The 15788-nt window shown below is 45.7% G+C and overlaps 1 protein-coding gene across 5 annotated transcripts in view; it reads left to right on the forward strand.

Annotated features, from left to right (window-relative positions):
• The first annotated feature begins 7890 nt into the window (after positions 1-7890).
• The window catches only part of ATP8A1 (ATPase phospholipid transporting 8A1), a 376828-nt gene continuing 368930 nt past the window's right edge, over positions 7891-15788 (forward strand). For 3 of the 5 annotated variants that reach the window (XM_077477551.1, XM_077477556.1, XM_077477555.1), the window contains exons 1-2: positions 7903-8076; positions 13067-13174. In XM_077477551.1, coding sequence (XP_077333677.1) covers positions 13126-13174 — 49 coding nt within the window. In that variant the 5' untranslated portion in view covers positions 7903-8076; positions 13067-13125. Of the gene's footprint in view, positions 8077-12878; positions 12921-13066; positions 13175-15788 lie in introns of those variants that run through there. The other 2 variants (XM_077477552.1, XM_077477553.1) reach the window with 2 other exon arrangements.

Genomic DNA, 15788 nt, shown 5'->3' on the forward strand with positions numbered 1-15788 from the left:
ATATGATTTAAGTTAGGTGAGCATGGGGCCATTCAATGGTATCAATTCCTTCATCCTCCAGGAACTAGCTACATACTTTCGCTACATGAGCCCAGGCATTGTCCTGCACTAGGAGGAACCCAGGACTCACTGCACCAGCGTTGAGTCTGACAATGGGTCCAAGGATTTCATCCCGATACCTAATGGCAGTCAAGGTGCCATTAATCCATGGATATGCCTCCCCAGACCATCACTGACCCCCACCACCAAACAGGTCATGCTGAATGATGTTACAGGCAGCATAAACTTCTCCATGGCTTCTCCAGACCCTCTCACGTCTGTCACATGTGCTCAGGGTGAACCTGCCCTCATCTGTGAAAAGTACAGGGCGCCAGTGGCGGTTCTGCCAATTCTGGTGTTCAATGGTAAATGCTAATCGAGTTCCATGGTGCCGGGCAGTGAGCACAAGGCCCACTAGAGGACATCAGATCCTAAGGCCACCCTCATTAAGTCTGTTTCTGATTGTTTGGTCAAAGACATTCACACTAGTGGCCCGCTGGAGGTCATTTTGTAGGGCTCTAGCAGTGCTCGCTCATCCTGTTCCTCCTTGCACAAAGGAGCAGATACTGGTCCTCCTGATGGGTTAAGGAACTTCTGCGGCCCTATCCAGCTCTCCTAGAGTAACTGCCTGTCTCCTGGAATCTCCTCCATGCTCTTGAGACTCTGCAAGCCTTTTAGAAGTTGGACTACCTGTGCAACTTCTATAGGGTCCAGGTATCGCTTCATGCCACTAGTAGTGACTACTGACCCTAGCCAAATGCAAAACTAGTGAAGAACAGAAGATATGAGTAGAGAAAAAAAATGTCAGTGGCCTCCACCTGTAAAAACCATTCCTGTTTTGGAGGTTGCCTCATTGTTGCCCATCTAGTGCACCTGTTAACATTTCATTAACACCAAAGCAGATGAAACTGATAAACTGATATTTTTTCCCATCTACTACTTAACTGACCAGATCAATATCTAAGAAGTTTAATTGACTTGATGCTATACTCTGATAAAAAGTGTTCCTTTCATTTTTTTTGAGCAGTGTTTATTAACTAATATTTAAACTTTTTTTCTTTTTTTAATAATTTTACACCTCTGAAAAAAAGCACTTTAACCACTTGGCTACTGGGCACTTAAACACCCCTCCTGCCCAGACCAATTTTCAACTTTCCGTGCTCTCACACTTTGAATGACAATTACTCAGTCATGCAACACTGTACCCAAATTAATTTTTTATCCTTTTTTTCCCACAAATAGAGCTTTCTTTTGGTGGTATTTGATCACCTCTGGGTTTTTTATTTTTTGCGCTATAAATGAAAAAAATAACGAAAATTTTGAAAAAAAACGAATTTTTCTTTGTTTCTGTGATAGAATTTTGCAAATTATTAATTTTTCTTCATAAATTTTGGTCACAATTTATACTGCTACATATCTTTGGTAAAAATAACCCAAATTAGTGGATATTATTTGGTCTTTGTGAAAGTTAGAGAGTCTACAAGCTGTGGTGCAAATCACACAAAATTGATCACATCTGATGTACTGGTGGCCTATCTCATTTCTTGTGACCCGAACAAGCCAGGAAAGTACAAATACCCCCCAAGTGACCCCTTTTTTGAACGTAGACATTCCAAGGTATTTAGTAAGAGGCATAGTGAGCTTTTTGATGTTGTCGTTTTTTCCCGCAATTCTTTGCAAAATTAAGATTTTTTATTTTATTTAAATTTTTTCCACAAAATTGTCATTGTAATAGGTTATTTCTCTCACGTGGCATTTGTATACCACAAATAATGACCCAAAATAAATTGTGCTACTCCTCCTGAGTATTTTTCCACAGCAGACTTTTCCACAGCCTGGCCACATAGAGAGGCCCAACATGCAGGGAGCACCATCACGTCTTCTAGGAGCATAAATTACACATCTAACTTGTTGACTACCTATTACACTTTTAAAGGCCCTGGAACACCAGGACAATGACACATGACACTGACGTGGGACTGATGACAGATGGCACTGATACGTAGCACTGATACGTGGCACTGAGGACAGATGCCACTAATACGTGGCACTGATGACACGTGACACTGACAGATGGCACTAATATGTGGCACTGATGACAGATGGCACTTATACGTGGCACTGATGACATGTGGCACTGATGACACGTGGCACTAATACGTGGCACTCATGACAGATGGCACTAATATGTGGCACTGATGACACGTGACACTGATGACAGATGGCACTGATACCTGGCATTGATGACACGTGGCACTGATAACAGATGGCACGTGACACTGACAGATGGCACTGATATGTGGCACTGATGACACGTGACACTGATATGGCACTGATGACAGATGGCACTATGTGGCACTGATGACACGTGGCACTGATGACAGATGGCACTATGTGGCACTGATGACAGGTGGCACTGATGACAGATGGCACTTATACATGGCACTGGGGACAGATGGCACTGGGGACAGGTGGCACTGGGGACAGGTGGCACTGATGACAGATGGCACTGATGAGAGGTGGCACTGGGGACAGATGGCACTGATGACAGGTGGCAGTGGGGGCAGATGGCACTGACAGGTGGCAGTGGGGGCAGTGGGGACAGGTGGCAGCGGGGACAGATGGGCACTGTATTTTTATTTTATTTTTATTTTTATTTTTTTTACACTGACCGCTGCATCTCTGCAGCGGTTCATCTCTCCCTCCTCACATGCTGTCTGTGTGAGGAGGAAAAGCCGGCGATGAGAGATGATCTCATATGTTTACATATGAGATCATCTCTCATTGGGCACGCCGATCACGCTGTAAACGGACGCTGTGATTGGCCGTTTACAGCGATCTGTGACTGGCTGTGTCCGGGGGACACGGCCAGCACAGAACTTCCCCGAAGCGTGCCCGCGGCGGCACGCAGAGGGGAAGTTAAAGGGAGGACTTCCAGGGACGGCCTCCCGGCAGTTAACGTCCGCGCTACAGCTGTCTTTTGGCTATAGCGCGGGCGCAAAGTGGTTAAAAAAACAACTTTAATTCATTTGTAAATAACTTTGTAATGCTTTGTACCAAAAGCATCATTTTAGTGTTGTTTTAAACAGGACAACATAAAGAATAAAATGCACACTCTGTATGTGCAGTAACACTATTTTTTTTTTTTTAAACTAACACTGCTCAAAAAAGAAAAAGTGCTTTTTTGTTTAGCTTTATTGCGTTTTTTATGTTATTACGTTTAAAAAAATCATTGCTGCAGGTAGAGCTGCACGATTAATCAAATTAAATTAATTAAATTGTTTCACAATTCTTGCAATGCAAAGAATTCTCTCTGCTCTACTGAAGTGTCAAAAGAAAGGAAGAGAAAAACTGGGCAGTCTGCCAAGAATCAAAACATTCTTTATCAGTTGAACTTAAAGTGGTTGTAAACCCTTACAACACACTTTGACCTATAGGTAAGCCTAGATTAAGGCTTACCTGTAGGTCCAAGAAATATCTCCTAAACCTATACGGTTTAGGAGATATTTGCCCGAAGACAGGTACCGCTGTCTACGGCGCATGCGCCGTAGACAGCGGCGCGCAGGTGCACTGAGCACGGCATTTCCAATGACGGAGTTGCCACGCGTGTCGGCTCCGTGCGCATGCGTGGGAGTGACGTCATTGTGGCTTCGCCGAATGACAGCGGCGGAGCTGCGAGACCCCACCGAGAAGATGGATGCTCCGGACTACAGGGAACAGCGGTGACTTCGCTGGCTCCTGTGTCAGGTAAGTGACACATAATGGACTACTATGCGATGCACAGTAGTCCATTATGCTTTGCCTTTGCAGGGAATGAAAGAGGAAGTAAACTCATCAGGGTTTACTTCCTCTTTAAGTATAAACATTGTAACAATTTGTCAATGGAATAGACTTTGTATGTAAGTGGAAAAAGTTTAACCACTAAACCTTTTTCTGACAATTGTTGGTTTCAAGTTAAAATAATTTTTTTTTTTTGCTAGAAAATTACTTAGAACCCCCAAACATGATATATATTTTTTAGTAGACACCCTAGAGAATAAAATGATGGTTGTTGCAATATTTTATGTCACACTGTATTTGCGCAGTGGTCTTTCAAATGCATTTTTTTTTTTTTGGAAAAAATTACTTTAATGAATTTAAAAATAAATAACCAGTAAAATTAGCCATTTTTTTTGTATAATGCAAAAGATTTTACGTGGTGAGAATTGTGAGAAAAAATTTTTTATTCTAAGCAAAAAATTGTGATTCTCATTTTGGTCAGAATCGTGCATCTCTAGTTGCAGGACAATATTCACAAAAAAACATATATTTTAAGTAATACAAGTAATGAACAAAATTATTACTGAATAAACAGGCTCATATCAGAAATGTAAAAATTGCTCTGGTCCACAAGGGGTGAACAGGTGTGAGAATTCTGTGAATTGCATTAAAGTGGCTGTAAACCCTCACATATACTCAGTGAAGTTAACAGCCTCAGATGATACACAGAAATGAAAAATCCTTCTACATAAGTTTTACTTGTTTATCTGCAGTCTTCTCATCTCTACACCACTTCAAATCGGATAAAAAATCTTTCGTTGTCTGTCAGCAGCACAGAGGAGGGGTGGAGAGGCTGCAGCTATGGTGTGTGAGAGCTAATTTGGGAGGAAGGCACACAACCCATGCTAGGGGGAGTACAACTGGGGGAATCCATAGTGGAGAAGGATCTGGGGGTTTTGGTAGACCATAAGCTCAATAACAACATGCAATGCCAAGCTGCTGTTTGCAAAGCGAGCAAAGTCCTTTCTTGTATTAAGAGAGGTATGGACTCCAGAGAAAGAGATATAATTTTGCCCCTGTTCAAATCATTAGTAAGACCTCACCTGGAATATGCCGTTCAGTTTTGGGCACCAGTTCTCAAAAAGGATATCGGGGAACTGGAGAAAGTGCAGAGAAGGGCAACCAAACTGATAAGAGGCATGGAGGAACTCAGCTATGAGGAGAGATTAGAGGAACTAAATTTATTCACTCTTGAGAAGAGGAGATTAAGGGAGGATATGATCAACATGTTCAAATATATTAGGGGTCCATATAGTGAACTTGGTGTTGAGTTGTTCTCTGTACGGTCAACCCAGAGGACACGGGGGCACTCTTTACGTCTAGAGGAAAAGAGATTTCAGCTTCAAGTACGGAAAGGTTTCTTCACAGTTAGAGCAGTGAAAATGTGGAATAGACTCCCACCAGAGGTGGTTCTGGCCAGTTCAGTAGATTGCTTTAAGAAAGGCTTGGATACTTTCCTGATGGTACATAATATAACTAGGTACTAACATAGGTAAAGTTGATCCAGGGAAAATCCGATCGCCTATTGGGGGATCAGGAAGGAATTTTTTTCCCCTGCTGTAGTAAATTGGAGCATGCTCTGCTGGGGTTTTTTTTCGCCTTCCTCTGGATCAATTGTGGGCATAAAATTGGGTATCTGGATTGTACGATTATTTTTTATTTTATTTATTTGTTTTTAAGGTTGAACTGGATGGACTTGTGTCTTTTTTCAACCTGGCTAACTATGTAACTATGTAACCCCATCTACACAGCAGAACTGTGCTGTACATAGACAAGCTCCATTCTGAGTTCCTCCCCCCAATCAAACCCTGTGATACGGAAACGCGGGGGACATGGCCGAGCCGCACTGTTTGTGGTAATGGATGCAGATAGCGCAGCTCAAGATCGAGCTCACAGGTGTGCCACAATTGGAAGCGGCTTCTTATACTTTCACACCAAGAAGAAGAGGAGCCAAGAGTGCCAGTGTTGTGACAGATACGGTCCGCCTATCGCAAAGTGTCCATTCTGAACTGTGTAGGCGCTAATTTTAGTGGTGCTTGACTGCTAGCGTGCGCTTTTAACCTCGCTAGCGGCCGAGGAAAGGGTTAAAAGCACCCGCAAATCTCTTTGCAGGTGCGTCAGCAGCGGTGCCCAACGATTTCAATGGGCAGGGGCAGTGGAGGGGCGGTGTATACACTGCTACTCCACTGCATGAAAGATGCTGCTTGCAGGACTTTTTCTACTGTTCCCTACTGCGTATGCGCAAAGCGCTCTGTACATTCCAACTGGTCCAGCAGGAGAGAAAGGAGGAGGGAGCCGGACTTCTGGTGTATCTCGCCGCGGCGAGGGCCGACAAAAGTGGGGACAGGGTACCTATTGGGTGGAACTCCGCTTTAAAGAAAACTGCACCAAAACCGCACCTCCCTATTGAAATTCATTGAAAACAGAGCAAGAATGCATTGATAACGCACCCGTGTTATGTTTTTGATTACTTTTTTAGTCACATGACCTATGACAAACACACCATAAGCACAGTAAAATTGCGTGCGTTTTCGGCTCCATTATCGGCACCTTTTTCTGTATCAGCAAAATGTAAAAATAAATTTTCAGATCTTATCTTTTGGTCGCCACAATTTAGGTGCATCTCTAGTTATTATTATAGAGGACTTATATAGCACCAACAGTTTGTGCAGCGCTTTACAATATAAAGGGAGACAATACATTGCAATACAAGAGGGTTAGGAGGACCCTACTCCTGTGGGTATACAATCTACTAGGGAGGGGCTGGTGGAACAAAAAGTAGGGACTGAGAGGGATGAGCTGATGGGAGAAATAGAAGATTTAGACATGCTGATAAGTTGATTGGATCCAGTGTAAATTGGCCTGTGTATGTATGAATGTGAGTTAGGGACCTTAGATTGGGAGCTCCTCCACGGTAGGGAATGTACAATGTATATAATATATCATTTGGTTATTAGCCCGGTTGCAGGAAAAGCTTCCCTGAAAAGATGAGTCTTCAGGGATGGCCTAAAAGTGAACAGAGTATGAGATAGCTGGACAGATTGAGTTAGTGAGTTCCAGAGGATGGGCGAGGCTCTGGATAAGTCCTGGAGATGAGCATAGAGGAGGAGATAAAGGAGCTATAGAGCTGGAGGTCTTGGGAGGAGCAAAGAGGACAGTTTGGGCAATATTTGGAGACAAGATCAGTGATGTAGTGTTAATGTTCTGAATTTTATTGGTTGAACAATTGGAAGCCAGTGGAGGGATTGGCAGACACTGAATGGATGGTAAGCTGGGTGAGTCTGTGTAAACTGTTCTGCCCTCGGATCCTCTACCCCTGGTGTTGTGGGGTTATTAGAGCAGAGGGACCTGTCACATCCACATCTATACCCGCCCATTCTGCCCCTCCTCCATTCATAGAACCTGCGCTTTAATGAAAATCTCCTATGAATGGATGAAAGGTGAACACAGGAGGTCAGTCACTCCACACAACTCCATTCACACAGCACCTTGTATTTTCTGAATGAGTGCAAGGTGTTCTCTGATTGGATGAAATGGGTAGTGACATCATGATCTCTACTATGTGCAATCACAGAATGTTTTGCATCCATTGAGAAGAATACAAGGTGTGATGTGATTGGTGGAAGTGCTGGGTGAATGACCTCCTGTGATCACTATTCAGCACAGGACTGGGAATAGACATGGCAATCTATATAATGGGGGATCCCACCCTCCGCCATAGAGCGGAGTGTAGTCCTCCTCCCGGACCGGTCACCGAGCTCCGGACTGCAGCTGTCCGCCGCGATCCTCCGACCGACTCACTGTGTGCGGGGGGATATCACAGATACATGTGTGAACGGGACCCGGATTGTTCTATCACACAGGAGCTCCGCTATATGTACACAATATATATTATGTTCTGCTGTAAATGTAGCCATAGCTAGACTCGGTGTATGACTTGTATGATTCCGGTGATCCCCCCCCCCCCCCATGGCCGGGTGTAGTGGTACGGTCTGAGCAGGGTGCGCGCGGCCGGGCGGCTCAGTGATCAGTAGAGATCGGAGAGGGCGGGGAGAGAACAGTGCGGAGGAGGAGGGGAGCCGGGGAAGGCTCAGGAGGAGACCGACTGCACACCGAACACACCGCTCGGGACACGCCGACTGATGGACCGTACACAGCCGGGAGAGGTGAAGTGACGGAGCTCCGCATCTATATCTCCGGCCTGATCATCTCTCCCCGGTACTACACTGCGTGCCCCGATCATCCCATACATTGTACCCATTCCTTCCTCCATGGACACTCCGTACAATCCGTCTACTGACCCCGTACAGGGCAACTTCCTCTGTACCGACCTCTCATCTCTGCACTATAACCTCACCACCCTCTGGTCACTGTGCCAACCTACCGCCACCCTCTGATCACTGTGCCAACCTACCGCCACCCTCTGATCACTGTGCCAACCTACCGCCACCCTCTGATCACTGTGCCAACCTGCCACCATTGAATGACTATGCCAGCTTACCACCATCTGATCACTGTGCCAACCTACTCACCACCATCGAATGACTATGCCAACCCACCACACCCTACTCACCACTATCTAACGACTGTGCCAACCTACCACCATCTGATTACGGCGCCAACCTATCACCACCATGAAATAACTGTGCCAACCTACCACCACTCTACTGTTCATCAAATGAATGTGCCAACCTACTCGCCACCATCAAATTACTGTGCCAACCTACCATCACCCTACTCGCCACCATTGAATGACTGTGCCAATCTCCCACCATCTAAACACTGTGCCAACCTCTAATCACCACTTATAACCCTTCTCCTCAACACCATCCTTCTGATGACTGTGCAACCTCCCTCCACCCCTTCCCTTACTCTCCTTATGATCACCATCTGATGATTGTACCAACCTCCGGAACCCCTCATAACCTACTGCTCACCATCTGATTGTACCAACCTCCAGTCACCTTACTCCTCACCATACAATAACCTAACTCCTGACCATCACCTGATTGTACCAACCTTTGACAACCCTACTCTTGATCACCCTCTGATGACTGTACCAACTTCCAACCTCCCCTCATAACCTACTCCTCCCCATTGTCTGATGACTGTGACCTCCGACCATCCTCCAATAACCCAGCTCTTCAACATCATCTGACTGTACCAACCTCCAACAACCCAAATGCAGACCACTGTCTGCTTGTACCAACCTCTGACAATCCATCTCCTGACCATGGCCTGATTGTACCAAACTCCACTTCAGACCACCATCTGATTGTACCAACCTGTGACAACCCGACTCTTCACCATCATCTGATTGTACCAACCTCCGATAACCCTACTCCTCACCCTCATCTGATTGTACCAACCTCTGATAACCCAACTTCAGACCATCATCCTCTGGTTGATTCTGCTACCCTCCTATCACCTATTATTATATCTCTACTTCTGACCGTCATCTAGTAATTATACAAACCTCTGATCTACACAGTATAACAAAACCACTACTGATCATCATCTGATTGTGCCAACCTCTGATCTGTACATCATAACCCCACTTCTAACCATCTTAATGATTGTGCCAACCTCAGATCACCCATTATAGTCCTACTCCTTAACATCATCATCTGATTGTGCCAACCCCCAATCACCCATTATCAGCCTACTCCTGACCATCATCTGATTGTACTAACCTCCTGATAACCATACTCCTGACCAGCATCCCCTGATTGATACAATCACTGATCTACACGTTAAGTGCTGGTTCACGCTAGTTTAACTTCTGATGTGCCTTGAGTTGCTTGACAAAGGAAATCACATTATATTCAATGATGCCCATTCTCATCAATGCCACTCAGCACAGTGCAACATTTGAAAGGATTCTTTTGCTACTTTGGTGCGATTTGCTCCAACAGAAAATGCAAAGTTACACTACCTAATGCATTGTAGCAGTGTGAACCAAGCCTCAAACCTTACTCCTGTCCATCACCTAGTGGTTATTCCTACCTATGCTCACTCATTATAATCGTACTGATCATCATCTCAATTATGTCAACCACTGCTCTACACATTTAAACCGTACTCCTGATTATCATCATCATCTAGTGATTGCCCCAACGTTTGATCATCCTGTATAACTTTTCAACTGACCATCAGCTAGTAGTTGTGCCAGTCTCTCATTATTCCTATTCTTGACCATCTTCCTCATCTTGTGCCAACTTGTGATTCCCAACTATAACCCTGTTCCTGACTAGCATCATGTTGTGATGTGCCAGCGTCTCATCACCCTGTTACCACCATCCTCTGACTGTGCCAGCCCCTGATCACCCTGTTCCTGAACATAAGCTTCTGACTGTGCCAGCCCCTGATCGCCCTGTTCGTGAGCATAATCATCTGACTGTGCCAGCCCCTGATCACCCTGTTTCTGACCATCATCATCTGACTGTGCCAGCCCCTGATCACCCTGTTCCTGACCATCATCATCTGACTGTGCCAGCCCCTGATCACCCTGTTCCTGACCATCATCATCTGACTGTGCCAGCCCCTGATCACCCTGTTCCTGACCATCATCTGACTGTGCCAGCCCTTTATCACCCTGTTCCTGACCATCATCTGACTGTTCCAGCCCCTGATCACCCTGTTCCTGACCATCATCTGACTGTTCCAGCCCCTGATCACCCTGTTCCTGACCATCATCTGACTGTTCCAGCCCCTGATCACCCTGTTCCTGACCATCATCTGACTGTGCCAGCCCCTGATCACCCTGTTCCTGACCATCATCTGACTGTGCCAGCCCCTGATCACCCTGTTCCTGACCATCATCATCTGACTGTGCCAGCCCCTGATCACCCTTTTCCTGACCATCATCATCTGACTGTGCCAGCCCCTGATCACCCTGTTCCCGACCATCATCATCTGACTGTGCCAGCCCCTGATCACCCTGTTCCTGACCATCATCATCTGACTGTGCCAGCCCCTGATCACCCTGTTCCTGACCATCATTATCTGACTGCCAGCCCCTGATCACCCTGTTCCTGACCATCATCATCTGACTGTGCCAGCCCCTGATCACCCTGTTCCTGACCATCATCATCTGACTGTGCCAGCCCCTGATCACCCTGTTCCTGACCATCATCATCTGACTGTGCCAGCCCCTGATCACCCTGTTCCTGACCATCATCATCTGACTGTGCCAGCCCCTGATCACCCTGTTCCTGACCATCATCTGACTGTGCCAGCCCTTTATCACCCTGTTCCTGACCATCATCTGACTGTTCCAGCCCCTGATCACCCTGTTCCTGACCATCATCTGACTGTTCCAGCCCCTGATCACCCTGTTCCTGACCATCATCTGACTGTTCCAGCCCCTGATCACCCTGTTCCTGACCATCATCTGACTGTTCCAGCCCCTGATCACCCTGTTCCTGACCATCATCTGACTGTGCCAGCCCCTGATCACCCTGTTCCTGACCATCATCTGACTGTGCCAGCCCCTGATCACCCTGTTCCTGACCATCATCATCTGACTGTGCCAGCCCCTGATCACCCTTTTCCTGACCATCATCATCTGACTGTGCCAGCCCCTGATCACCCTGTTCCCGACCATCATCATCTGACTGTGCCAGCCCCTGATCACCCTGTTCCTGACCATCATCATCTGACTGTGCCAGCCCCTGATCACCCTGTTCCTGACCATCATTATCTGACTGCCAGCCCCTGATCACCCTGTTCCTGACCATCATCATCTGACTGTGCCAGCCCCTGATCACCCTGTTCCTGACCATCATCATCTGACTGTGCCAGCCCCTGATCACCCTGTTCCTGACCATCATCATCTGACTGTGCCAGCCCCTGATCACCCTGTTCCTGACCATCATCATCTGACTGTGCCAGCCCCTGATCACCCTGTTCCTGACCATCATCATCTGATTGTGCCAGCCCCTGATCACCCTGTTCCTGACCATCATCATCTGACTGTGCCAGCCCCTGATTATCCTGTTCCTGACCATCATCATCTGACTGTGCCAGCCCCTGATTATCCTGTTCCTGACCATCATCATCTGACTGTGCCAGCCCCTGATCACCCTGTACCTGATCATCATCATCTGACCGTGCCAGCCCCTGATTACCCTGTTCCTGACCATCATCATCTGACTGTGCCAGCCTCTGATCACTCTGTTCCTGACCATCATCATCTGACTGTGCCAGCCTCTGATCACTCTGTTCCTGACCATCATCATCTGACTGTGCCAGCCCCTGATCACCCTGTTCCTGACCATCATCATCTGACCGTGTCAGCTCCTGATTACCCTGTTTCTGACCATCATCATATGACTGTGCCAGCCCCTGATCATCCTGTTCCTGACCATCATCATCTGACTGTGCCAGACTCTGATCACCCTGTACCTGATCATCATCATCTGACCGTGCCAGCCCCTGATTACCCTGTTCCTGACCATCATCATCTGACTGTGCCAGCCTCTGATCACCCTGTTACTGACCATCATCATCTGACTGTGCCAGCCTCTGATCACCCTGTTACTGACCATCATCATCTGACTGTGCCAGCCTCTGATCACCCTGTTACTGACCATCATCATCTGACTGTGCCATTCTCTGATCACCCTGTTTCTGACTATCATCGTCTAGTAACCCAGCGGTGTCACATCCTTCTGGCCATACAATACCCCCAGACACATCCTGTCACCATTTCCCCTGTCACTCCATTCTACTTGTTTTATTTGGCTGGCCTCTTGAGTGCCATTTAAATTCCATCTATCCCCCTTGTAGCATGGATCGTGTGCTTTAGTGTCACTTGACATCTGCTACTCGATCAGCAGTGTGATTACCTCATTCACTCGTTCATTTCTATATCTGTATCACAACCCACTTTGGTGTGACATAATTCCCCCTCCCATCTCATCAGTACTGGGTAATTATTTTGTTTTCTCTTGCGTGCCGCTTTCTTCTTTTACCGCTGTTTGCGCCCTGTTCAACTTGTGGCTTGCCACTTGCTGATCAGCGATGTACAGTACGGTCTTTTCTCCATGCGATTCATAGAGGTAACTAAGTCCTGGGTCTTATGACATGGAGCCAGGCTTAACTGCATGTTCATTGCTCCTATGTTTTTTATTATTGTATGTATGCATTTTTATTTCTTGTTAATAATAGTATATGTTTGTGTTTTTTTTTTTTTTTTTTTCATCAGATCACCATTTCTGATTGTTTGTAAGGCTTTATCGCGAGGCACAGCCCCGTCCCTGCACCATGTCCACCGTTCAGACCACTGTAGCAGACCTCCGATCCAGGGCTGGCGGTAAGTCTTTCTTGGAGATTACATTTTCGTTCCAGGTTCATATGTTTTGAATTATTCAGAAATCGCTTTGTCCGTTTGTACAAGTACTCTCAAATATTGTTATTTTCATCAGTTTTTTTTTTTTATGTTAAAAGGAAACCTTTGCTGAGAGTAGTGCATTGGCTGTCATTGCTGACCTAAAAAACTACACTGTATCCTAGCACCACAAACCTTTTTTAATAAATTTTTATTATTCAAAGCAAACTCCCCCATTCATCCATGTCTGCATGCTATATTTTGACAAATCACATAGAAAAACTAGCATTTCTGGCTGTGGCCTTCTTGAGTAAGGGTAGATGGCTCATTAGCATTTACTTACTGGAATCCACCTGCCCTTAGCTCAGGCATGCAGTCAGGAGGGTGTGTTTAGCTGAGAAAACCCCTCCTTCCTTCCTGAAGACTTCTGGGATGTGTGACATCATTTTCCTAGGCCAGAAACCAGGAAGTAACTAAAGAAATGTTAAAAAGGTGGTTTAAAACAAGTAAATACGATAGACTTTCCTATCCATTTACTAATGCTAGTAGCATGAGGATTAAAAATAGTCAATGTTGATTGAGAGAATGAAGTTCCACTTTAAATACCACCTGACTTTCAGTGAACATAGAGGTAGAGAAGTCCAGACTTCTTATCTTCATACTTGTTCTGGGTCTCCGGAGGTGGCCATATAGGGCTTGATTTTCTCTTGGTCAGCCATGTGGATGGAGGGATCTTCACTGCTGGCTATTGTATTGAGGAGCCATGGGAGCTGCGACTGTCTTACTACACTGGTGCAGCTAAACAGTGACTGCATCTGGCAGGATGCAGTTACTGTTTGGCTGATAATTTTCCTCCCAGGCCAGTTGATTTTTACATGCATTTTTGTCAAGCTAGGTGGTGTTGGTATGGCCTGAATTTTGACTGAGTCCTACTAAACTTGAGCATCCATGGCTAGCCTGGTTTAGAAATCTTTGAAGCCATGGGATTAAAATGAAGCTAGGCAGATAGCATTTTTATAAGAAGGCAGCCAAAATATTCCAAAAAGGCCATGTTGTGGAACGTCACTCTCTTGATCAACATTGACCATTTTTTTGAATCCTTATGCTGCTAGTATTAGTAAATGAATGGGAAGTATATCATATTTACCTGTTTTAAACAGTTTTTCTGCAGTTATTTCCTGGTCTCCAGGCCTAGGCAAATGAGCTTGTACATCCCGGGAGCCTTCAGGAGGGGAGGGGGGATTCTCAGCTAAGCATACCCTCCTGCATGGCTGAGCTAAGGGTAGACTGATTCCAGGAAGTAAATACTACATGAATCATTTGCCCTTACTCAAGATGGCCACGACCAGAAATGCCAGGGGGTGTTTTTGTAAGTGATTTCTCAGCAAAATAAATCGTGGAGACATGAATGGATGAGGGGAGTTTGCTTTGAATATTAAAGAGGAAGTAAACCCTGATGGGTTTATCTCCTCTTTGTTTCCCTGCAAAGGTAAAGTGCATCGCATAGTAGCTCATTATGTGTCACTTACCTGACACAGGAGCCAGCGATGTCACCGCTGTCCCCTCTTCCATGGAGCGTCCATCTTCTTTCCGGGTATCGTGGCTCCGTTGCTGTGATTGGCCAGAGCCGTGATGACATCACTCCCACGCATGGGAGTCGCCACTAACGGCATATGGCCGTTAACAGCGGCATGCTCAGTGCACCTGCACGCCGCTGTCTAAGGCGCATGCGCCGTAGACATCGGTTCCTGTCTTTTGGCAAATATCTCCTAAACCGTGTAGGTTTAGGAGATATTTCTTGGACCTACAGGTAAACCTTAATCTAGGCTTACCTGTAGGTCAAAGTGGTCTGTAAGGGTTTACAACCACTTTAAAAATGAATTGAATAGTGCTTTTGGTTTGTGGTGCCCAGATACCGTTTAGTTCTGCTCTGATATCGTATTGTTTATAACTGGTATTTCATTTACAAACACTAATATATATATAAAAAAAATTTGATCTGTCTACTGTCATACACACGGTTTAATATGCATCTCTGCTCATCAGCCCTGACACAAGCTATGGGGAGATGGGCCCAAGGGATTCGATGACTTGTAAACACTTTGTCTGCTATGATGGGATATCTGCCTGTCTGTCTAACCCTAGGTGACTACAGCTTACACATTATGGTCATTTATAGTGCCTTACAAAATGGGCCTGTGTCTATAGAGGAGCTGATCAGTAGGTTATAATAAATATGCAGTACTGGCACTTCACAGGACATAACTCTGAAATGCTGTTTCTATAATAATACGTTCCTGTGATCCTGTTGCTTCATGGCTCACACTGATAATCAAAATGATCTGTATGTTTAGTTGGAACGGGCACAGCAGTGTTTGCTTTCCCTATGAATAGTCTTGTGAGCCTAGTGGAAGCCGTCCGTCTTGCTGTTTATCTGATCTTGTGCAATGACACCTCAGCTTAATCTGTTGGCATCCACGGCAAGCCTTTTTTCCTTGGTGTACTTACCTTTCTGTTTCCTTCTCTTTGCTAATTGATGGTCTATTAAGGGTGGTCATTAATACTGCAGTACATTAATTATCTTGTGGCACGTATTGTT

The sequence above is a fragment of the Lithobates pipiens genome, unplaced genomic scaffold (genome assembly GCF_037356315.1).
Source record: "Lithobates pipiens isolate NorthernLeopardFrog02 unplaced genomic scaffold, aLitPip1_a1.2 Scaffold_13, whole genome shotgun sequence".
Lineage (NCBI taxonomy): Eukaryota > Metazoa > Chordata > Amphibia > Anura > Ranidae > Lithobates > Lithobates pipiens.